Source organism: Dermochelys coriacea, chromosome 9, assembly GCF_009764565.3.
Source record: "Dermochelys coriacea isolate rDerCor1 chromosome 9, rDerCor1.pri.v4, whole genome shotgun sequence".
Classification (NCBI taxonomy): Eukaryota; Metazoa; Chordata; order Testudines; family Dermochelyidae; genus Dermochelys; species Dermochelys coriacea.
Genome location: NC_050076.1, coordinates 81,275,033 through 81,300,991, shown reverse-complemented (window position 1 = coordinate 81,300,991; position 25,959 = coordinate 81,275,033). Strand labels below are relative to the sequence as shown.

At 43.5% G+C, this 25,959-nt stretch overlaps 1 protein-coding gene across 2 annotated transcripts in view; it reads right to left on the bottom strand.

The window, feature by feature from the left end:
- The window catches only part of LOC119861307 (rho GTPase-activating protein 20-like), a 61,162-nt gene extending 37,274 nt beyond the window's left edge, over positions 1–23,888 (bottom strand). For both annotated transcript variants that reach the window (XM_038416310.2, XM_038416313.2), the window contains exon 1: positions 23,239–23,888. In XM_038416310.2, the coding sequence (XP_038272238.1) occupies positions 23,239–23,319 (81 nt within the window). In that variant the 5' untranslated portion in view covers positions 23,320–23,888. The remainder of the gene's footprint in view (positions 1–23,238) is intronic.
- Positions 23,889–25,959: the final 2,071 nt, after the last annotated feature.

The following is a 25,959-nucleotide window of genomic DNA, read 5'->3' as shown; positions in this document are numbered from 1 at the left end:
ACAGGCAAGCAGGGCAGCTCAGGGAATCTCTGATAAACTCCCCTCCCCACAAAGGTTAAGGGTGGCTTTGAAATGCTGTGGGAGCTAGTGCATGGGTCAGGCAGCAGTTCTAGGCCCATAGAGACCAGAGTTTTGAGTGGCGGAGACTTGACCCAATGCCAGCTCCCAAAACCCCAAAAGGACTCCGCACTGCCTCCTCTGTGCCAGCACATTTCCCTGCTGCAGGGAGCTGCCAGGGTCTTTCCTGTGATGCTCAGTAGAACAGGTCAAAAATGTTCAGTTGAAACTCTTTTCCCAATGAAAATTCATATTATTATTGTAAATGAAAAATGTCATTTCCTATGAAATTTTCCTTTTATTATGAAAAAAACTGATTTTCAATAAAGTTTTGAGGATTAAAAAGATTTTTTTGTTTTACGGTGGTATCTGTGAAAAATGTTTCGTTATTGTTTTTTCATTGAAAAACCTGAAAAAAAAAATCTGAAAAGTACTTGCTCTTTTCCAATTAGCTGTAGTATCTAACATTTACTTCTAGTCCTTTTGTGGTACAGACATGGATCATTAACCACTCATTGCTCACTCAGACCAGGAGTGATATTTTGGCACTGGTTCAGGATTTAAAATAGCAAGTCCCAGATCTCTGAGCACTGCCCTTTTCCCGTGAACATTTTATTTCCCAAGAATGCTATTATATAATTTGTGTTACTTATAGAACAAGAAGCAAAGGAGTACTTGTGGCACTTGAGACTAACAAATTTATTTGAGCATAAGCTTTCGTGAGCTACAGCTCACTTCATCGGATGCATCCGATGAAGTGAGCTGTAGCTCACAAAAGCTTATGCTCAAATAAATTTGTTAGTCTCTAAGGTGCCACAAGTACTCCTTTTCTTTTTGCAAATACAAACTAACACGGCTGCTACTCTGAAACCGGTCATAGAACAAGGATATTATACAGCACATATGAAGGCTCTTTGTCGTGTTCTAACTCATAAGCATGCTAAGATTCAGTAATAAGGTGTAGGATAAGCAGCTTTATTCAACGCATGCAACTTGGCTACAGCACTGCTATAGAGAACTGACTAACCACTCCCACAGTGTCCTGGGCCTGTATGTACTGGGTGTCACGTAAAATCTGAGCTGGACTCTTCAGGAGGCTGTCTACGCTTTGGTTGTTCCAAAGTCCTCATACAGCACATGGACTGGTTTCTCTGGAAAGTTACCCTCCCTTCACTGTGTTCCAAATTAAATGAAAATTTAAGGAAAAAGTCAAAGCTCCAGTATCTTGGTTTAGACTTGTGTCTAGTTCACAAGAAACTCCTGGAACAATCCCAGGCTTTTTTTAAATCTCTGGATGAATACAAGGAGAGTTCCGAGTATTCTCTGCCTTCATCAGGGCTGGAAACACCACAGAACAGCCTCTCCCATGTTACCTCAGAGCTACTGCCTTTCTGTTGAAATGAAGAGTGGAGAGGCAGCATATAAGTTAAAATCTAGCCCAGTCAAAACAAGTTAATCTCACTTTTATCATATCAGAATCCGTTTGGGTGAAGGTACAAGTCAGTTATTTTATCCCAACTGCCTCTCCGGAGGTTAGTTCTCATGTATGCTATTTCATTGTGGCCCAGCAGAGTGCAGGGCTATGAGGCTGAACTGCTGGGCTCTTATCCTGGTTCTGATGCTGAGTGGCTTCGGTCAAGTCACTTTCCTTCTTTAGTAACAGACGGAGGCCTCGCACAGATGTGATGAGGATTCATTAGTTAAAGGTGTACTTTGAGTTTCTTGGGTGATGTGCTATGGATGTTAAGAGCTGGGCTCAAGAAGCCATCTGCATGCATAATAGTAAGAATATTTATTGGTTCTATAAAAGCCAGCAACAAAGCTGTGTATTCTTCAGTGCCATCTACTGGCACCTTGTCTATTAACTATTTGCATATCTGCTGATTTCTCACGTACAGTACACTCCTGTGACAATAGAAGTGCTAGTTCTGAACTGGCTAAAGTGCATGTGTATCATTGCCTTCTACTGGATAGGACCAGCATTCTTAAACTATATATCACAGACCCCATGCTGCTAACAACTAACAGCCATTCTCCTTTACCTCAACTGGCAGAGGCCTACGCTTCTGAAGTTCTACCTCCACTGTCACCATTGAGTTCCAACTGGCTCCATGAGATCTCTGGCTTTGTTCCACAATCATTATTTGAAGAGGTGGAGGGAAACTCTCTCCTGCATCATCTGACGTTATGCTGAGGAGCGGTTCTAGACTGAAGCGAGCACAGTTCAAATTAACCAAGCACTTGAATTTGAAAGCTGTCACGGAGAGGCAGCACGATCTTCCCTCTGTTCTGTTGCCATAGCAACAGATTCACATTTACTCAACATACTTCCAAAGTGCTTGAACAGTTGCAACACTCTGGGCTGTGTTTGTACATTACTTATCCCAGAGCTGCCAATTTTAGCTGTGTATTTCTTGGCACTGGCAAGAGTTGTGAGTCTAATATCCCTCATTCCAAACCCATGTATGGCCTACAATATCAAGTCAGCCTGCCAGTGCAAACTGGGTGGTTTTTTTTACCCCCCATCCCCTTGACCTCTGTGCTCAAGTGTTATTATCCAGACCATTAGCTTGGGATGGAGCAGAAGAAAAATACACCTGCTGAGCACAGGGTTGATTTTCCTTCTGACATTGTATGGCTAGAACGGATGTCAAGCAAGACATACTCAATGTGCCTGCACCTTTATTAATGCATTCCCAGTTGGGTCATGGACTTTCTCTATCCGCCCTTCAGGAAAGAAGCATGGTGTGCTGACATCATGGAGATGCCGCATGTTACTCAACTTCTAGAGATGATACAAACTTCAGAGTTCAGATGTGATTCCAGACCTGGGCTTCTCTAGAGTTCATGGATGTTTGGATCTGGGGGTTTCCTGCACATCTTCACTGCAAAGGGATCTCACCAGGCCTAACAAGCGAAGGAGAGTCAGGCCTGGGCACTATTTGTGAACCCAGGTGCTACAGGAAGCAGTGTTGGTTAATCAATAAATGGTTTTAGAGAAAGGGGCACTCTTCTCTCTGAGTCAGTTCTCAGATACTCTTGAGAGGAGAAGCTTATTGTATGTGTGTATATATATATATATATATGTATATATACATATACACACACACACATACACACACACACATATACATATACATATATATACACATACATACACAAAATATCTAGAGAGAGAGAACTAGTGTCACAGCAAGATGGCAGCAGTGGAGGTGTGCAAATTCACAGTTTATATTTCACATGAATATCACACCCCTCAAATTTCACTTTTTGCCAAATTTTAGACGATATGAGTCAGTTTACAAAGAAAACCTGCCAAAGCTCACTTTCCCCCATGTCTTTAAAGCAAAGCCAAAGCCAGTTTGAACTGGTCTATTTTTCAATGGGAAAATAGGTCCACTTTGCTCAAAAGAATTCATGTATTGAAGCAGGTTTTTTTTCAGTTTAAAGTTTGTGAAGAAATGTAAACTCTGAGTAGTTTTGCATTCCATTACAAATATTACAGCCCCTCCAGTTAGGAGGCACCCTGCTGCCAGAGGTGCTGTCTTTCAGATGAAACACAAAACAAAGGTCCTGGTGGTTCCGTATCATTACATTACATTACAAAGCACTTTGGACTAGAGTAAGGATGATGTTAGTATCACAAATGGCTTTTTCTTGAGTGCTTTCTGCCTACCAAAATGTTCCCTGCAGTTTCACTTGGAGAGTGTTTTCTGTCCAGAACTGAGGTATAATGTTAATTCTCTCATGACTGTCACCCCAGAGGTGGCAGTTTCACTTTGATGGATTCCGTGATTAATTTATACACTGTAAAGTCACCGTACAGATATAACATCATTATTCAGCTTTTATGAAATGTCTGAAGGGGCTTTATTCAAGAATCAAGTAAAAGTAGAGGAACAATAAACCAAAAACTTGGGCTCAAATCCATCCATATGAAATCAATTGCTGCTTCCCTTCCAGTTAATGACTTTGTGTTAGCAGCAGCATTCCAACAAAAGTCTCTTGACGTGAGACTTTTCTGCCATCTGCTCCATGATCTCTGTCTTCCATTCACATAAACAGAAGAGAAGTCTCGCAAAGTGCTTTTAGATGTTCCATTTGCCTTTTATTTAGAGAATCAAGAGACAGAAAGAGTGAAAGAGATGAAAGCTTTGTGTGAATGGGAATCTGGAATTAGACCACCTTGAAAACAATGACTGGTCATTTTATGACGACTTATGTCTAATCAGTTTCCTTTTAAAGTAACTTTAAGGCTGGGGAAAGGTGCTGATTTAAATACCATGAGAATGAAGTCCTGCTATTTATGTGCAGTGTGGAATATAGGGCATATGGAGCAATAGTTAGCATGGGGGAATGGGAGCCAGGAAATCTTGATTCTAGTCCTGACTACCACAGTTCACTGCATGACCTTTGGGAAGTCATCTCACCTTCTGTAAAATGGGGATAACAGTTCTAGCACCTTTCCAAGCCCTCAGATATTCAAATGAAAAGCTGCTTCGGTAGTGTAGTACAAACTACACACACTGCCACATGCCTCACTTCTGTTCCCCAGGAATCCCTCTGGTGGTATAAGAGGAGTGTTTTCAGAGTCTTGCTCTCCTTAGCGAGCTGCTATTAGAAGAAGAAAGGACTCCCAAATTCTCATCCAAATGCGATCCTTCAAATAGATTTGTTTTGAGTTTGGGTCTGGAGCAGGTCAAAGGAGTGTCTGTTTTCTACAAATCAGTTCCCCTATGCCTGCCTGGGCTCCTATTGGGTGAAAGAAGCTATATTTTGCACAAGCATGATGATCATTATGATGCATTGTTAGTTGATTTCCTTGCATTTGTCAGCAACAGACAGGTCAATGTAACCCATATGGTGACAGAGCCGGGCCAGGAACAGATTTTAGTGAAACAGCCTCTCTGGGAAAATGTGTTTTGTATGAACCAGTTCCTGACACCAACAGCTGCTTCCTGTACCAGCCTGCTAGCATGCAGCTCACATCCTTCCAGGATTCTCTCACTAAATGCCACTGATCATGGAGAAGGCTGCACTGAGGTCCCAGTGCCCAGGGCGGGGAGATGTTGGCTCAAAGTGGAAGGGCTGAAAAACTCCCCCAAACTTTTTATATTTGCTCCCAAGCGAGTGAGTGACAGTTGGGTAGGGGTAAAACTGGAGGTAAAGGTGACAAATTTCAAAACACACCTCAGAGTTAAATCCCAGGCTGGTCTACTCCACAAAACAAAGGACCAGATCCTGAGCTGAGGTCAATTGGTATGTAGCTCCATTGAATTCAATTGCCCTCGGCCATTTACATCTGCTGAGGAGCCAACCTGGAATGAGTGGATTCTCAGGGGAAACTTTAATTTCCCCAGAGCTCAGAACATTCTTCTTCTGGTTTGTAAGGATAAGTAAAGGCAATAAAAGAGAGGGGTTTGGAATTACACTGCTGCTTTGGCAGTTACTGGAATACTTATGCTCAGATGGGAAAGTGAAGTTGATCTTCAGTAACAAGCAATGGCTAAAAGTTGTTGCCCCTTTTGTCAGGATATTTCAGTGCCTTGCTTGTATAGGCAGCATAGGTTAAAATGGCAAAAAAGCCTCCAAAATTGCTCCTGAACGTATCCGAGAGTGCATTTTGGGGACAACAATCACTTGCAGGTGCAGCTCAACAGGGCCCGATTCTCCCATCTTGAATGTTGAACTTTCATTTGCACATGTCTGAAGTGCTTGCAAAATGCCAACATGCAGCTCTACCTGCTCTCTGAAAAGGTGGAGGTGATAGAACAAGGTACAAGGCAGGGGAGAGTCAGGCCCCTAGAATTTTGAAATTTAAACAACTGATTGCTCTTGCAAGCCTTGACCCCCCCACCCTGTGGGGGACTGCCACAACTGCAATCCTGGCTAGCACCCCCCAAAAGGGTTAAGGAGAGACAAAGAGCAAGTGGAACCCTGACCTCATCCCACCTTTTGCACAGACAGAGACAGGGAGCATAAACTGCCTCTTCCTGAGTTAAGGGGCAGGAAGCAAGCCCCTGCTCAGTGAGGTCCTTCAGTAGGCACCATCTCTCCCAGAGGCACAGTGCTTCCCATTGTCGCACTTGAGTGGCTCAGCTCCATTATTCTGCCAGTGAACACCTGTGCCTCTATTTTTCAGAGGGATTTTGCTACTTGATGGTGTGGTTACTTGGTGTTTGTGCAGCTAGAAATCATTATTATGCTCAAACATAAACCCTCACTAAGGCCAGTGAATAGCTCAGGGAAATTCCTTCACATACCTGAGCAGTAATACTCAGGGAAATTCCTTCACATACCTGAGCAGTAATACTCAGGAGGACCATACATTGAGGAGTCCTGGCTCACATGAGTAATGCAACTGAAGCAAAGAAGAGTAAGGGTCATGCTATATAGATTCATAGATACTAAGGTCAGAAGGGACCATTCTGATCATCTAGTCCGACCTCCTGCACAGCGCAGGCCAAAGAATCTCACCCACCCACTCCTATGAAAAACCTCACCTATGTCTGAGCTATTGAAGTCCTTAAATCATGGTTTAAAGACTATGAATATGGCCCTCCATGTGCTAAAGGAACCGGGGGATGCTTTATATTTTGGAGTGTTACATTCCCATGCACACATCCCTGAGGCTGTCTGCCCCTCCATGCAGGATGGCCAAGGGACAGACTCCTCTGTTGGTTAGGGCAGGTGATGGGAAATCAGGATCCTGGGTTCTACTCCCCGCTCAGCACTGACCCACTTTGGCCTAGATGCTACCTAGACCGTATGTGGCTGCCAAGTGAGGGGGGAGGGAAAAAGAGGATCCTCTCCTTGCGAAGCTAGTAGCAGGATCAGCCAAAACTGTAGCCCTTGCTCTCAGGGACGTGTGATGTTCTCCCTGGGAGCACAGCCCCCTGAAAGGTTGTCAAGTAGGCAGCACCCCTGCCATGCATTGGTGAAGGAGGGTATGCTGCACCCTTCAAAGAAGTGTAGAATTTGTTTGCTCCCCTGCACACAGGAGCACACTGGAAAGTACCCTGCTCTGTGCAGGCACCCCATCTCTGGTACTCCCTCTGTGGCACTGCCATTTATCCTTGTCCCCAGTGCAGGGCTCTGCCTGTATGGCACAATCTAGCCTTTACTGACTATGGACAACTTACGTCGCCTCACTTTCCCCATCTGTAAAATGGGGCCAATAATGTACTTCCCTGACTCATAAGTGTCTCTGAGGCACAGATAATTAAATGCTGTGAATCACATTGAGACACTGGGTTCAGGGATAAGTCCGGGAAAATTTCAGGTTCAGACTTGTTGACTCTGAACTCTTGTAAGCGGTTGTCACATGATTTCAGCCTCTGGTGTCAATAGGGCACTTCTGGCCACTGGCTGCACCTTTGTCGTGCTCTACTTTCACTCATGAACTAAGAGAAAAATGGTTTCCTTCTTCCTTTTTGGGTGCCCAGAATTCTGGTTCTATTATCTGCAGCCTCTGCTACTCTCCTCTCTCTGCTTCTGTGCAGTACTGGACTTTGCTGGCAAACATGACCCCATGTCAGATATTCCATCCCACAGCATGGGGTGGGCCTCTTCCTAATTTTCAGAATACCCAGGAGAAAATGCAATGGACTAAACTCATGGTGTTACTCTGTCAGGTTTTCATTTCAGGGACAACAACATTTTACTGGCTGGAGGAGTTGCCACTTGCATTCAACTGTGATTCTCTTCTTTCTTCAGCTACTTCAGTACCGGGAATGAATGCCACATTGGGGTGTTTGTATTACACAAGGCCATAACCTCTGTTCCAGTGGCATGTGTGTGTATGTAAGTAGGGACAGGACAGCTTTATAATAGACAAGCAAATACCATCTTGGAAAAAGGATGCCTTGTTTTTTAGAGTTCCCTTTTAGTACTTAGCCTACTTGTAGGCCAACACCCAAACTGGCACAACTCTATATGATCATGATTGAGTTTCCACCATTGCAAGAAGTGGGATGCTGCCCAGTCTCAGAAAAGATACCATTGTTTTTTTATATCTTCTCTAGACATACACTAATGCTTTGACAGGTTTCAGAGTAGCAGCCATGTTAGTCTGTATCCGCAAAAAGAAAAGGAGTACTTGTGGCACCTTAGAGGCTAACAAATTTATTTGAGCATAAGCTTTCATGAGCTACAGCATGCATCCGCTGAAGTGAGCTGTAGCTAACGAAAGCTTATGCTCAAATAAATTTGGGAGTCTCTAAGATGTGTGACAAAGCTCTGTCCTTGCCTCTGTGGGTCCCGTGTTTCCTGGCAGATTTCACTAGCCTCAGAGGCTCACTGTGACCCTCCACGTAACCTTTCTTTCTCTAGAGACAAGGGTCACAGTCTACTGAGCCATTTTCATCATAAGCCAGCAAGGGAGGTGAGGAGAAGTTATCCTTCTTTGCACAGTCTCTGTTGTCTCCCAGTCTCAGTGATTAAACAGGAGGCAAAGGTGGTGGTGGGGGGGGGGAAGCCCAGGCCCACCCTCTACTCCGGGCTCCAGCCCAGGGACCCTAATAGTATCAACAATGGTAGCTGACCTTTTAGAAACATGACATGTACAATTCCCTGGGCTACTTCCCCCACAGCAGCCCTCACATCCTCAAGCTCCACTTCACCCTTACCTCAGAGCCTCCTTCTTTGTGCCTGATATGGTGTGTACTACTCAGCCTCTCCAATCACACAACTTCTTCCCACAGCTCCTGACATGCACACCCACCTGACTGACTGGGAGGTTTTTAACTAGTTTCAGCCAGCCCCTGATTGGCTTCAGGTGTCCCAATCAACCTAGCCTTCTCCCTGCCTTCTGGAAAGTTCTTAATTGGCCCCAGGTGTCTTAATTGACCTGGAGCAGCTGCCACTTCACTTATCCTGGTACCAGGGATTTGTTTAGCCTGGAGCCAATCTCTCTCTCTCTCACTACTTTTCTATAGCCATCTGACCTTGCCCAGTCACAGGTGCCACAAATACTCCTTTTCTTTTTACTAATGCTTTGCTTTTCTATAGTATCTTCCATTTGAGGATCTTAAAGCACTTTACAAACATGAATCAATTAAATCTCACAGCATCCTTGTTACATACAGTAGACAGGCATTAGAGTGCCCACTTTAAACATGGGGAAACTAAGGCTCAAAAAGGCTTAAGTAACTAAGACAAGATAGCACAAAGAAGCAGTAGCAGAGCTAGAAACAGGTCTCCTCACTCCAGTCCGCTCCTCTAATCACTAGAAACATTCCCCATAATTATTATTACAACTTATTAATTGTAAACAACCACAAGTGAGACCCAGTCCCTGCCCCAGGACTTTACATTCTAATCCAGACAGACACCATACTAATAACGTAAGAAGTGAGTGGGAGGATAGGAGCAGACAGTCGGAGAAGATTAATCTTATACAATATTTTAACTAATCTTTGGCCACTCGGAAATTCCTGGCATCAGGGAGTATTGAACTCAGATTATCCTGCTCCAAAAATACAGAGCTGAAGGAGAATCTCCATTAACAACAAACAGTTTGGGGCTTATGACAGAGTTAAGAGTTCTGAATCATCCAGTAGAAGGCTGTGGTTCATATTCATACTAGCCAATTCATATGACTATCCTGTAACTATTGCCCATATTGTTGCTCTGAAAATCTTCCAGTCCCAACACCATCACATTCTGAGTGCTTTACTAGCTAATATCACAAGTTAAAAACTGACCAGCCTAGCTATGCCATATTGCTTCATGTCAGGTAAGGACATTTTAGTATTTCATGTTATTTCACTTTGAAAGGGAAAACTATTCCATACTCAGAAGGGAGGTGCCAGTGGAAAGCAGCCATTTTATTAGTCCTTGGGATGGATTTTGCCAGCAGAGGCATATGGTAAAGCATTCATTTTTCCCTATGAACAACAGTCAGGCTTCTTTAGCCCTTCAGCCTCTTCTTGGAGCCACAATTAGACTAATTAGTCAAAGGAGGAAGCATAAATAATACTGCGTGCCCACGGCATGTTATCTGGGGACAAAAGCCCTGTCAGAGAAAGAGCCAGCTTAGGGTGAACTGAGAGCTAAGAAGGTTGGTTGTATATATTTATTTGAGCTGTTTTACACAAGCTCATTTTCACTTGGCATTTTACTAATAGTTTTTCTTTACTTTTTTTTCTCCAAAAGAAAAAAATCCAAATCCAAACATTTCTTAAAATACGCAGAGCCTGATGGTGCTAAATCACATCTGAAGGACATGCTTTGAAAATAGCTTCATTTCCTTCCAAGAAATGGAACCCTACCAATTTATTCTAAAATGTGCCATATCAGTGGGTAAGGGAGGGGCAAAATTCATCTGCCAACAGCCAAGTGGGTTTTCCAGGAGCTGTAACTAGGGAATAGTTTTACCCACACTATTCTGTTCCACTTCATCTCTTCTGGTTCCATGAATTATTTATACCTGAAGGGTTATGCTCAGGATCCCTGGAACAACATAAAAATGGATGGCAAAAATGAGACCCTCAAAAGGACAAAAGCTGTTGCTGATGTAAGCAAAGCTCAAGCAAACAGACCTTCTGCTAGAGAGAACTCCACCCATGGCAACTTTGGGAAGGATCAGATCCCGATCCAAACGTCATGGTTCGGAACTGCCTCAAACTTGGCTAAGTTTGATTCTGGGCTGGTGGCTATTAAACACAGCTTGATTGTATGAAAGCTTTGGAAGTCTAAGAAACAACTAGGGTTTCTCCCAGAAGACTCTGTGCTGCAAGGCTAGTTCTTTGCAATGCAACATTGCTATAAAAGCATCCTCACGGTGCATCAGTATATAGTGCTATTTGTATCATGAAGCTGCAGAATTGCACTGTTGAGATTAGGATCCTAAAACAAATTCAGGAGTCTTAATTGCCCTGCAGGCTAGTCCTATGAGTATTGTAAATGACTTGCAAGCTTAGTGATTGGCAACAGCACCTAAACCTAAACAGGTTGAAGTTCTTTAGAATGGAATCCCACAGTCTGAGCAGAAGAGTAAGGACAGATTATTATTTATATTGCAATAGTGCTTAGGAGTCCCTGTCATGGTCCAGGACCCCATGGTACTAGATAGCAGTCACTTCATTATCTGGCATCACAGACAGAAAGATGATTCCTGATGGAATAGAGAACTGACATACAAGGGAAGCAAAACTCATGATATTTTCAGGCCTCAGCCCATTGACACTGTGGTGATGGAAAGAATCTGTGATAATTTATGAGAGCCTCTACCACTGCAAACATCCAAGCCTCCTCTTTTCTCTATAAATTTAAAAGTTAGGCACTTGGGTGTGTGTATGTATTCTTGGGGACATCCCATCAGAATATAATACCATCCTGTACAGAAAATAAAAGTTCAGACTGGAAGATACAATGGCCAGTTATGGACATGGTGACTTAACAGATAAAGTGAAGTTTTAGAACTGTTTATTTTCTTTAACAAGTAGCCAAGTGCAGCCTTATTCCTAAGCTTTAACGGTTTTAGATCCTGTTTTTAGAGCCTTGTTTGCATGTTTCTATCTAACTGGGATATTTCATTTTGTTGTATGCATTTACCCCTCATGAACCAACCAGTTTATAGTGCAGCTGGAAGTATGTAAAGTTTCCTTGCACTGATCAGGGCAACGTATTGCTGCGTACACTGAATTATTATTATGTGGATTGTGATAGAACCTAGAAACCCCAGTTAGGATCAGAGCATTGTACAAGCACAAAGTAAGGAGCCCTTTTCCTAACAAGAGGCAGCTTGAGTACTTGATCATATTTTTTGTTTTTCTTGTATGTGTAATTTATTCAGTGGCGTACGTTCTAGAATGGTGGCCGATGACCCACTTAGTGCTTGTTCCTGCAGGGTCTTGCCATTGACTTCAACAGGATCAGGTCTTGAATGTTTGAGTTTCAGTTCAAAGAAGCACCCAGAAATTCAGAAGCTTTTCTCATCCCTGTCTGCATGAGTAACTGGGCTGAGAGTCTCACAAGACCAAGCTTTTCACATCTTTCCAGTATGCATCAAAACAATTAAATCACAAGTTGGCAGGCACTAAAGAAATCAATGAGTAAAGACATCTTAGAAGAGCCCAAATCTTCCTGTTTCTGGTCAGGTCAGTATACAGCAAAAGAAGCCTCTGGAACGGGAGTTCATTGGTTTCTCCTCAAGCACTTGTTAAGAAGGCCACAAGCAGCCAAAAAAGTGAAACATTTGTTTTTAAACTTAAAAAATATTTAGCTAACATGCATAAAGCTCCCACAGGCTTTAGTTCAAGACTTGAGCAATTCTTAGCCTATCCAAACAGAGATTCATCTCTGATCTATAGGTATTAATATTTGCTACACTCCTGCTACAAAGGAAGGTTCTGGTCTGGTCTTTTGAGGTTCTACTGCCACCTATCACTATAGTATCTGAGTGCCTCATATGGAGATATTCTTTTCAAAGATTCCAGGTAGTCTTAAAAAAAAAAAAAAAAACAAAAAAACAACATTACTTTCCCTTGTCACTTGTCTTCCCAAGACAGACCAGGACAGACTCTCTTGTACAGTGTGTCTACTCTCATCTCCTTATTCCCTGCCCCAGGGTTGGAGGCACGTGTCAGTTACTTGGGAATGTTCTTTCTTAGGAAAGAGTTTCTTGCTTCTCCAGTTGTGAAAATCATTTTTTACATATTTATTATTTTTACCATCAGGCCTAGATGATTTCCAGTAATGAATATGCCCTTAAACAATTCCAAAGCAACACCCAAGAAGCCCTGCATGGGAAACCAATGCATACAGACTTTAAAAATGCCTTTTAAACCTTTTAATGAAGGCTGGGACTTTGGAATAGAAGCCCCTACTATGAAGTCAGATGTATATATAATGGGAGGGAACTTATTGGATTTCTATGTATAAAAATTCAATGAGTCCAATGTAAATTATGAACAGAGTTTTTTTTCCTAAAGTGCAAATAAATTCATTGAACCAAGATTTAGCCAAATGAAAAAAAGTTGAAGCCGCCAAACCCAAGAAATGGAAAAATGTAACACATACCTTTGTGCCTTTTAAAAAACAAAACAAAAAACAAAAAAAACACCCCACCACACACTGTTTTTCTTCTAGCACAATTCTCTCCATTGCTTCCATATTAAAAATACAAATGTATGGACAGTTGGGTGGGCAAGTGGGATTATTTCATGCTGCTATACACAGGGGATCAGAGAGCAGTATGATTGCTCAGAGCTCCAGTATGAAACTGGAGAAAAGCCTGTTGAGAGAGTCTTTGGATTAAGTTTAGAGGCGAGAGCAACAAGGGTGATGTCGTGGTGGGCGACTGCTATAAGCCACAAGACCAGGAGGATGAGGCTTTCTTTGGACAACTAAACGGAAGTTTACAGATCACAGGCCCTGTTTCTCATGGGGGACTTCAATCATCCTGACATCTGCTGGGAGAGCAATACAGCAATACCATACAGACAATCCAGGAAGTTTTTGGAGAGTGTTGGGAACAACTTCCTGGTGCAAGTGGTAGAGGAACCAGCTAGGGGCTGTGCTCCTTTGACCTGCTGCTCACAAACAGGGAAGAACTGGTAGGGGAAGTAGAAGTGGGTGGCAACCTGGGCAGCAGTGATTATGAGATGGTTGAGTTCAGAATCCTGACAAAAGAAAGAAAGGAGAGCAGCAGAATACGGACTCTGGACTTCAGAAAAGCAGACTTTGACTCCCTCAGGGAGCTGAAGGGCAGGATCCCCTGGGAGGCTAATATGAGGGGGAAAAGGAATCCAGGAGAGCTGGCTATATTTTAAAGAAGCCTTATTGAGGGGGCAGGAACAAACCATCCCGATGTGCAGAAAGAATAGCAAATATGGTTGGCGACCAGCTTAGCTTAATAGAGAAATCTTCGGTGAGCTTAAACACAAAAAGAAAGTTTACAAGAAGTGGAAACTTGGACAGCTGACTAGGGTGGAGTATAAAAATATTGCTTGAGCATGCAGGGATGTAATCAGGAAGGCCAAAGCACAACTGGAGTTGCAACTAGCAAGGGATGTAAAGGGTAAAAAGAAGGGTTTCTGCAGGTATGTTAGCAACAAGAAGGTGGTCAGGGAAAGCGTGGGACCCTTATTGAATGCGGGAGGCAACCTAGTGACAATTGATGTGGAAAAAGCTGAAGTACTCAATGTTTTTTTGCCTTGGTCTTCACAGACAAGGTCAGCTCCCAGACTGATGCACTGGGCAGCACAGTGTGGGGAGGAGGTAAGTAGCCCTCAGTGGTGAAAGAACCGGTTAAGGACTATTTAGAAAAGCTAGACATGCACAAGTCCATGGGGCCGGATGCAATGCATCCGAGAGTGCTGAGGGAGTTGGCTAATGTGATTGTAGAGCCATTGACCATTATCTTTGAAAACTCATGGTGATTGGGGGAGGTCCCAGACGATTGGAAAAAGGCAAATATAGTGCCCATCTTTAAAAAAGAGAAGAAGGAGAATCCAGGGAACTACAGACCAGTCAGCCTCCCCTCAGTCATGGAAAAATCATGCAGCAGGTCCTCAAGGAATCCATTTTGAAGCACTTGGAGGAGAGAAAAGTGATCAGGAACAGTCAACATGGATTCACCAAGGGCAAGTCATGCCTGACCCATCTGACTGCCTTCTGTGATGAGATAACTGTCTCGGTGGATACGGGGAAAGTGGTGGATGTGATATACCTTGACTTTAGAGAAGTTTTTGATACCGTCTCCAACAGTATTCTTGCCAGCAAGTTAAAGAAGTATGGATTGGATGAATGGACTATAAGGTGGATAAAAAGCTGGCTAGATCATCGGGTAGTGATCAACGGCCCAATGTCTAGTTGGCAGCTGGTATCAAGCGGAATGCCCCAGGGAGTTTCATTCAACATCTTCATTAATGATCTGGATGATGGGATGGATTGCACCCTCAGCAAGTTTGTGGATGACTCTAAACTGGAGGGTAGGGATAGGGTCCAGAGTGACCTAGACAAATTGGAGGATTGGTCCAAAAGAAATTGGATGAGGTTCAACAAGGACAAGTGCAGAGTCGGGCACTTAGGATGGAAGAATCCCAGGCTCTGCTACAGGCTGTGGACTGATTGGCTAAGTGGCAGTTCTGCAGAAAAGGACTTGGGGATTACAGTGGAAGAGAAGCTGGATATGAATCAACAGAGTGCCCTTGTTGCCAAGGCAGCTAATGGCATATTGGGCTGCATTAGGAGGAGCATTGCCAGCAGATTGAGGGAAGTGATTATTCCCCTCTATTCGGCACTGGTGAAGTCACATCTGGAGTAGTGTGTCCAGTTTTGGGTCCCTCACTACAGAAAGGATGTGGACAAATTGGAGAGAGTCCAGCAGAGGGCAACGAAAATGATTAGGGGGCTGGGGCACATGACTTGAGGAGTGGCTGAGGGAACTGGGCTTATTTAGTCTGCAAGAGAGAGGAGTGAGGGGGGATTTGATAGCAGCCTTCAACTACCTGAAGGGGGGTTCCAAAGAGGATGGAACTAGGCTGGTCTAAGTGGTGGCAGATGACAGAACAAGGAGCAATGGTCTCAAGTTGTAGTGGGGGAGGTCCAGGTTGGATATTAGAAAAAAAAAAAAAACTTTCACTAGGAGAGTGGTGAAGCACTGGAATGGATTACATAGGGAGGTGGTGGAATCTCCATCCTTAGAGGTTTTTAAGGCCTGGCTTGACAAAGCCCTGGCTGGGATGATTTAGTTGGGAATTGGTCCTGCTTTGAGCAGGGGATTGGACTAGATGACCTCCTGAGATCTCTTCCAACCCTAATTTTCTATGATTCTAGGAGTCAATGATCTGAGTTTGAGAGTCAGGCTTATTCCTTTCTCCTCTAGTGGGCAGGGGCTGAGACTTTACAGTACACCATGAGAGGGGTGAGAAAAAGGAAAATATAACTATGCAAGGGAGAGAAAAGGCCAACAATAAACACTGTGTGAGGCAATAATACTTCAGCTCCATTGGGAATAGGATATGATACCTCAACTCCATCCCCATTTCCCAAAGGTTTCAGATATCTCATTCCCCTCCACTAATATACATCCACCTCTGGGGTAGAATGCTGCAGCACCAACCTTCCCTTGCTCAGCCCCTAGGGGCGAGAAGGAAGTTCTGTCTGCATGAGCCATTGAATTTTTGGTCTCTTAGAGTATATGTACACTGCACTGAGTCACCTGTGACTGGCCCTTGTCAGCTGACTTGGGTTTGCTGAGGCTAAGGGACTGTTTAACTGCAGTGTAGATGTTCTGAGCTTGGGCTGTAGTCTGAGCCCTGGGATTCTTACATTTCACAGGGTCCTAGAACCTGGGGTCCAGCCCAAGCCTGAACGTCTATACCACAATTAAGCAGCGCCTTAGCCTGAGCTCTGCAAACGTGAGTCAGCTGGCACGGGCCAGCCGTGGGTTTTTAATTGCAGTGTAGACATACCCTCAGATGAGGCTACCATCAAAGAGGCCAATCTGTTGCTATTTGCACTGGTGGTTTTAGTGATGTAGACCACTATCCATTAGGAACTGGGCTGAGACCCACCAATTCATTACACAGACATTAGCTTTCTTTGATTAATAAAAGCAACTTTATTCCTCTGCTAGGTTTCCCCAGCTCTATTGCATCAGGGCCCTTTGCAAAAGGTCATGAGGTTTATCTCACAAATGAATTATTTGCAAATGGAGTTGGATTGTGGACAACTAAGTCTTCCCTACTACATGAGCTGTCAACAGAAACCCAATGGCACTGGTACCTTGTGGGTTTAAGTATGTAATAGATATTATCACTATTCTGAGTCTGGTGCATCCCATGTATTTACATTAAATTAAATCATTTCATTTGCAACTTGGCAATGGAAGAGAGCTTGAGAAGAGGCAGCTGTGTGCATCTGGATTTCATTAGAGTTGAACATTAATCCCTTTATGCCTTATAAGCATCACGTTAGTGTTATACAGTTTTGGATTTGCTAAATGGCACTCTCAGAACTGGCTGGTGGAAAAAACAGGCTAATCAGCAGTGACCCATACAAACACGGCATGAAAAGAAGTCCCTTTCTTGCATCACTCACCCACCTGCCAATTGGAATGGGGACAGCTTGAATACTTCCAAGTAAAACCCACCTTCCAACACCTTCTTAAAACTTGAGAAGCTCACGAAAGATTCAAGAACCCCCAGACTTTGGAAAGCAACATTCCAGAATCAAAACCTGGATCTGAACTTCATAATCTTCAGGGGAGTTACTCTGGATTTTACACCACCATTGTAAATAGCAAGAGGATTTGGCTGAAGAAGTGCCTTTTTGGGGGGCTAATTTTTGAGAGGGCACCAAGAGATGGGTGGAACTGTAAGAGAGGCAGTTGAAGACAAATCACTGAACAGGTGGTAAAAGATCAGGGTGGAGACAGAGGTTTGGGAGTGATCAGCATAAAGGTATTTGAATTCATGCAAGGAACAGGGAGTAAAAGCAGTGAGAGGGCTGAGAACAGACAATGGGAAAAACTAACATATAATGAGGGGAAGGAGGAGTTGCCCATGGCGGTGGCAAAGGAGAGATGAGAGGGACAAAAAGATCAGAGCGTATATAGCTCAGAAGTCAAAGGAAGGAACAGAGGCCCATTTAGGTCAGCAAGAAAAGAAAATACAGTGCCCAACTCATGGAGGATGGATATTCCTTATGTCAAGTAACTTCCATTACAAACTAATGTAAGCGTGAATTTTGCTTACTTACCCTATTACAATTCTTTGAAAGACATAACAGAATAGGGGGTGAAGGACCACCAGGGGATATTGACCATTTTGAATGTCAGTGGATTTTTGATAAAGACCTTACAAGAAACTGTAATAACTACCCTGTGGAACTGACTGCTGCAGGCTATTACAGAAGCTCATCTTTTAGTAAAGGCGAAGAAAAGATTAGGGATGAAATCTTGCCCCAAAGTCAATGGCAAAACTCCCTACATATTTAGATGAATGGGAATAACACTTTCCATTACACAAACTACAGCAGGATAAGTACTAGAAGTATTGCTAATTCTCAATAGGCTCAGGTCAGGAAGACATTTTGTTCCAAAGGATGGACTTGCGTAAAAGAGTGCCATTGTGAAGCGGGAGGTAACACCTTCTTCTAATCTAGAGCACCCACAACTGGCCACTCTCAAAGTGTGTCTATGCTACAACAAAAGGTGTGTTCTTAACTAAGGTTATCTAAATCAAGTTAAAATAGCATTGAAGACTCGGCAACTCAGGTTAGCAGCTCGAGATACCAGACTGTATGCCATCGGACGGTTTTGATTGTCAATTCTTATGTCTCTATTTCTTGTGCAGCATTAAAGAACTGCCAAGGGGCAATGGAAAACTTTGAGAAATGTTTTATTTGAAGACGATTCTGCTTTTTTTTCCTCCCAATATATTATTTTCTGTCTTCTGCTTTTCCTGTTTGTTTTGTTTAAATCACTGGGGGCATTCTTGTGAAAACAGAGTCAGGTAAAACTGGGAACAGTGCCAGGCACATCATCGGGTGCAGAAGGCCCCAGAATGATGGGAACAAACCCCAAAGAAGTTTACTGACTACTCCCAGAGTTCAACACAGCTCTACACTTACATCAATCCCTCCAATATCGAATGTTTTTGTTGCATTTCTCTGAATTCTTTGCAATTTGTCAAAAATCTGTCTGGTATTCAGTACCAAGAACCTCAATACAACATCCCAGGTGCATTTGCACCAGACATATAGAGAGGGACTATTATTCTGGGATACCCTAGCAGTCATTAAATTACTCCTATCTCCCCACTACATAACCCCCTCCCAAAGTTCTTTAGCTTGTCACGTCTCCAATAAAGGCTGCAGGCAACTCCAAAAACAGAAGCAAATATTTCAATGAGAATTATGAAAAATAAGTTATCACAAAAACATCCTGTTTTCCTTCAGATTCTCTCACCATAGGCTACACCCCACCCTGCCTGTTTTCAGAAGGACGGATTATGGGCACTGGGTTTTGGAAACTCTCTCAGTCACTTTTCCAATTCTTATCTGAACAGCCTGTTTGTTCACTATGGGGTGGGGAATGGGAGGTGTAGAAGGGGAAGAGAATGGGGTGAGAGAGTGGCTCCCCCTCCCCCAACACTTTCATGTATAGTCTCCGACAACCTCAGTGAAAGGGGAAACAGGAAAATTAGCAACAGCATCATTTTCTGATCCCAGTGATCAAAACATTTACTGGTAAATTTGGGCCCCTGGCAGTGATGGGGAGGATCATATATATATATATTCCTGCTAAAACACACATACCAGGCCAGGGCCTGTGAAATGGGGTTGATGATCACCATGGCACAAGAGGGTACCCCTGAGAACGTGTATATATGAGAGGTCTAACCAAGGGCACCCACAGAAGGAGGGGGATTTGGCAACCTGCAAATCTCCAACTTTCATCCATGGGCAATGAATGTTGTGCAGATCAGGCCATTCTTTAGGGACCATCTCTGGAAGACCACCCCTACATTTTAGTTGCCAACCACTGGAATGATACCAGCTGACAAACACTGGCTCCACAAACCATTTGGAGATGGTACTTCTGGAATAACTACTGATGCACAGTGGGCATGATGACTGCAAGCGAGGGTAGCATGGGAGTGAGTGAATGAGTGTAAGGTTGGGGGCTGTGTGAATGGGTAAATAAGAGTATGTTTCTGAACTACAGAAGTGTACAGATTTGAATGTGTATGTAGATCTAGTAGTGCAATATCAGCATGTGGGTTTCTGGAATGGTAGCATAGGTATTCATGAAGAAATGTGCAATATTGGTCTGGTTAAGTGCACTGGTATAATGTAGGAGTGTGTGTAGATGTAATGTAGGTTATGTAGATTTTTATGAGTGTACATGTGAATTGGAATCATGTAGATGTCTGAAGATGACAGTACAGATGAAATCTAGGCAGATGTCATTTAGGTGTTCTGAAGTCAGGCCCGTGGCTGTCTAGGTGTGAGTGGCTGTAACGTGCATAGTTGTCTGAGAACAGCAAATCAGCTAAACCATTTCCTTCCTTATTTCTCATACCAAGATGTAGTTTGTATAGAAGTAAACAATTCTACACACAGCACAACAATCGGCAGCTAGACCCAATGCTTCCCCTAAGGGGCCTGGGATGGAACAGGTCTAGTTTGCTACTGTGAATTTAAAAAAAAACGCACATTTTAAAAAATAAGGCAGAAGCCTACATAGATTATGAAGAAGGGGATTCACCATCTCTTGGCTAATTAGAGTGAATGTCCACTAGGTCTTCACAGTGGTGGCTAAAAAAAAAAGCAAAAAAAAAAAAAGCTGATGTGTTCATCATCTCATATACCTAAGCAGAAGACGCAGCCTGACTAGTATTTGTTTAGAATAGAAGCTCTTGGATCACATCCATTGAAGTCCTGGTAGCCGTGTAACATGTTACCACACAGGAGATGTGTGCACAGTGCAAGGGTACTCCCAGAACTCTCATTTCCAAAGCTTGTGCAGCTCAGGCTCAATGAAGAGGGGCAGATAGGAGAAGCATTCCACATTCAAACATTGACCCCAGCCTCAGACAATTGGAAATTTCAGGAGAACCTGGTGTTTTCTATATTTATTCTGGTTATGGTCCCAGCTGGAACTCAGACTACGGAGAGATGCTCAAAAATAACTAAGAAAAAGATAAGCCATGTACAATTTTGTTCACCAGAAGAACTTTACAAAGCCTTTGACAACCCCTTGTATTTAGTTGCTAGAATCCACAGAGAAGCCGGAAGACACTGCCAGTCACTATATAACCCATGCTGGCCATGTTCTAAAAACAGAGATTTCATTTCTAAATGTTTGCTATGTAATTCATATTTGAATAACAGGGCTCAAAGATAAATAGTAATACCTTGAAAAACTTGATTTCAGCAAATTATAAGTCTTTTTAAGAGCAAACGTGAGATTCTCTTTTCTTCTATAAGGAATGTGTGCAAGTTATTGGGAGTTGCTAAAAGATGCTATTACAAATACTCTTTCAAGATTCATTTGACTGACTGTATGGACAATTAGATCTTGGAGAAGTGTGTATTGCTAGTTAGGATATACTTCTTTTGAGAAGCTGTGCACATCTCTAGTGAAATGCCTTACTGCTTTAGTGTTTGAGTGACTCTTATTATCTGCAGGGCCACTGCCTGCAATATATAGTCAGGCAAGCCAACAAAAACATTATGTGGGGCCAACATTACATGACACAGTGTTGTGAGGTGGTGTATCAGACCAGGCCTTTGATTTTTTTTTTTTAAATATAGTTTAATTACTTTTCTTGTCCACATTCCAGATTATGTGGATGCATTATTTTAAAACTAATAGAGACATTACAAAATTTACCCAGTTCTTTCAATCTTAGAAAATGATCAAGTTTTGAACAAAAGTTCTGGAAGGTTTTGTTTGAATCAATTTGCCCATCCCTAATCCCGAAATTCCAGGGGCAAGGAGACATCCATATTATTCACTGCTACTTGCCTCTGCAAATTGGCTTTGCTGTCAGAATGATAGAGGAAAGGTGCTGCTATGGAGGATGAAAAGGTAGCGATTCCCCAATACGAAAGGGTAGGAGAAAAGATCAGTTCTGGCCTGGACACAGAGAAAAGGAGACTAGAAGTTGAACTTTGGTTCTGACGATATCCCCTCCAGATTGCTCACCAGCTTTATAACAACTATAGAAGAGACAGTAGGTTCTCTGGGCCCAGAGCCTAGTGCATAGTGGAACAGGACTTTGGAGGTCTCATCAGTGCTGTGTGTACTGAGGCAGTGCAGCAATGATCAACAACATTTTTAGTTCTGCAAAGCTGTCGAGTCTCAGTGTCTTGACTTTGAGCTTCCAGCCACATGGGACAAAACTGATAATCAGGCCACTGAAAACATTGCTATCACTAGGAATGCATTGCAAACAGGCAGCTGCAGAGCTCTGACATACTTCTCTTAGCTCAGAGTTCATAATAGGTTTAGATTAGGATAGCCACTTTTTTGTGCTGAAATTTCTCCCACCCACCCCAAAAAAAAGTTAGTTATTTTTCCAATGTTAAGAGATATGGCAGAGAACACAGTCCCCTCCACCCCTAGTTGCTAGCACAAATAGCTCCCCTTGGCCCACTGCAGCTGTCCTGCTTAGCACAATAGGTAGGAAGCTTCATCCATAAATAGCAGGTTGAGAGCTGAATTGACCAGCATTTGAAACATTGTCATGTGATATTTATCTAGTACTTTACATCCCCAAACATTACTTACATGGGAAACACTTCACCCACCACTGAAAAGCAACCACCTCTGGAGTGAAACACAACAGTTGTTTCACAATAAACAGTGACACCACAGAAGAGTTTCAGAAAGGAAGAAGAAATTTGTAGCCAAGTGAACCGGCAGTGAGGATTTGGGTTTGTAATAGCCAAAAATCTGCCTTGGGTTATCAGGAGACCAGGGCTAACACCTTTACCAAAAGTCCCAAGTGAAAAGCATAGAGTGGTGAGTTAAGCATTTCAAAGACTGTTGACGTTACTCTGAATCTAGTGGCATCTACACTTCTCTCCAACTCCAAATACTGGATCATTTATATTACATAGCACAGATTAAATGATATCATGCCATCATTTGCATAGAAATAAACTACTTAGATCAATGTGACACCCAACAGAAATGGCACCTGCTCCTTTCCTGCTCCTCACATCTTTTATTTTTAGCTATAATATAGCCCAGGGGCTGATTGAGATTCATTGTTGAATATTAGTACACAGTGAGATGGAGTATGGAGATATTTGTATGACCTCCTATTATAGCTTTCTAATGGAGAGAAGGACAGGCAGGTTACAGGCCAGCTGAATGGCTTGAAAAGTTAAACATACCATGTGAGACAAAATAATAACCAACACCTTAGATGGAGGCACTGCAACTTGTGGACATTCAGGAAAAAAAGACAAGAGGTTTCAAACAGATTCTAAGTGGGAATAAACATGGGCTTAGTAAACAGAAGTGGTGGAAAGTTAAGCAAATAAAGAAAAAAAAAATGAAGTGGGTCAAAGGAATGTGAAAAAGACAAGGGATTTGCTTACTGGTTCCTAGCATGGAAACAGTTTCTGCAGACAAATCAAAGCACATGCTGGAACCCCTAACACATCTCAGCTGCGCTTTCATCTCCCCTTTAACATGCCAGCCATGGTACTTGCCTTCCCCCACTCCTGCATCCACACTCTTGGGTCTTCTTCGCTCTGTCCCTTGGGCAGATTAGCCTTCTGTTGAGGAGTCATCCTCCTGGCTGGGTGTTGGTCCTTCTGAGTACATGATTTATTCCCAGCCTCACATATTTGTCTATCGACACATTCAGAGGGGAAAAGTCCGGGGGGAGGGGAAGTTGTTACTGGGTCTATTTCACAAGTCCCAATTTTTGGAGCATCAGTTAGATAATCCTTCAATTTCGTTAGGTGCTTCCAGCTCCAGAGCACAGGAGCGAGTGACTGGAGCAAGAAACATTGCCTGCTTGCTTTTCCTGATCAGCTGAGAGGGCATCCAGCTAAGTTCCTCCTACTTGCACTGCCTAAATAAGGACATTGACTCACAGTCAGCTACACAGTGCTCCTTTCTGAAAGCACTTACTGCTAACAGCAATCTTGCTCTTTAACTAAAATGCTGCACAAAGTGAGCATAGAAAGGGAACCCGAACTTAGAGTCTGAGATCACAAGGGGATTCTTCATTCTTGAAATAAAGGAAAGGAGTCCTTGCTTTGCTAAATGCAGAACCCCTTGAGGGCTAAATGCTATTGATTCACAACACGTCTGAGATTCTGGTTCTGACAACGCAGTTTTGGGCTGCTTCATGTTTTTTTGTTTTGTTTTGGTTTTTTTTTTTTTTAAAAAAAACACAACAAAATGCTGCACTGCCTTGATTGCAGAAAGTTTCTTGATTACATAGCACAGGCTTCCAGTGACTTAAAAATACATGTTTGCTTTTCAAGGAAGATGGAACAACAATGGTTTGAATTATGCCCTCTGTTTTATTTAGGGCCTAATCCAAAGCCTACCAAAGAAAATGGAAAAAACTCCTCCTGGCTTCAGTGGGCTTTGGATCAGGCCTGTATGAACTCAGAAAGTTTTGCAAATCCCTCAGAAGTTGAGGAGGTTTTGGAAGGCTCAAGCAATGCTTCCTTTTTGCCTGCTGAATCTTTCTGCACATTCCAGATATTAGGAAACAACCTGGTCTTTATTAGACCAGCAAACTCTTCCCCTAGCAAATAACCAGGCGTTTCCCATTCTGTATTCTTTCCAGATAAACTTAAGATGTGAAAGCAGAGTGGAAAAATTCACACCACTGACGAAACCAGGAGGAATGTCACATTTCAGGGTTGAGAGCGCGAGACAAACAAACCTTCATGTTTTCACCTCACATTTTTCTCCATGGGGCAAAGTAAATAAAAAATAAATAAAAAAGGAAGGTAGTTCACTGGGGAAAAGGCAGAATCTCTATTGAATATGGAGATTTCCACACAGGTAAAATCTGCCATTGTTCCAGAATAGAAGTTGTACATATCTTGCTTTGACAAAAACCCACATTTTAAATCATTAGTGGCAAAATTGTGCTGTTGACCAAATTCTTGCCCCATAGTGCAGAATCTCTGTTTTTACCAAATAAAAATTCACAAAGCCAGAATTGGTACCATTTGTGACAATGGGCATCTGGGAATTGGTCTAGCAGCCAGTGGACAGCTATCTGCATCATCCCAGAGTTGGCAATGTAGCAGACCGCAGACTCACTGGTGCAGCACCTCCTTCTGGTCATCTGGGAATTAGCTCTTTTCCCATTTCAGAGCACCCTCAGCTGGTCAGTGTCTCACCTACCTCAGGCCTCTGTGTCCCTCCCAGACCCAGTATCCCTTTCCCTGGGGGTCTGCCCCCCAGCAATACCCTATACTCTGGGTCTCCCCCAACACCCACCTTGCCTCAGCAGCTACTTCCAGTTGTCATCTAGTCCCCTGTTCACTTGGGCAAACCACAGTCTGTAAAGGCCCTCATCATTGGCAAGGGGGGTGAACCAGCTGCCTTTGCCTATCCCCAGGCTATACCTCTTTAGCCCCAGTACCTGCCTGGGGCCTTTAACAAGGTCTGCAGCTCCCCAGCTTCTCTTGCCTTTGCTTTGCCCTGCCTCAGGTACCCCTTTCTCCCAAGCAGCTAGGTCCTTCTCCTTCCAAGGCTAGAGAGAGATTGACCCAGCTCCTCCCGGAGCCCTTATAACAGGGCCAGGTGTGGCCTGACTGGAACATGGCCCCAAGCTGTGGCTGCTTCCCCAATCAGCCTACCTTTTTCCACCAGAGTGGGGTAACTGCCTTGCTACAGGCAATAACAGGTACCTTTTTTGAGCAGATTCAAGTGAGGCCAGGGACTGAATGAGCCAGGGATAATGAACAATGTCCCCACTCTGAGAAGTGTCCCCTCCAGGTCAAGAGTGAAGCATGGTGGCATGAGGGAAGCTTGCTCTGCTACTGCCCATGCTGTTCCCATTCTGGGATAGAAGACTCCAGTCTCTGGGGCTGTTATCCTGGTACCCTTCATCGCCAATACTATGTTCACTTTATCTTGTCACATGCAGGAGTGGCAGGTTTGTAGAAATTTTGGTGATGCCCAGAACCTGCCCCTCCCAAACTCTGCCCCACACCTGCCTAAAGCTCTGGGAGGGAGTTTGGGTGGGGGGAAGAGGTCTGGGGTGCAGGCCCTGGGCTGGGACAGGGGATTGGGGTGCAGGAGGGGTGCAGAGTGCAGGCTCTGGGAGGGAGTTTGGGTCAGGGGTGCAGACTACAGGCTGGGGCGGGGGTGGGGGTGTAGGAGGGGTTGAGGGGTGCAGGCTCTGGGCTGGGGGTGGAGGTGCAGGAGGGGGTAAGTGGAGCAGGCTGTGGGAG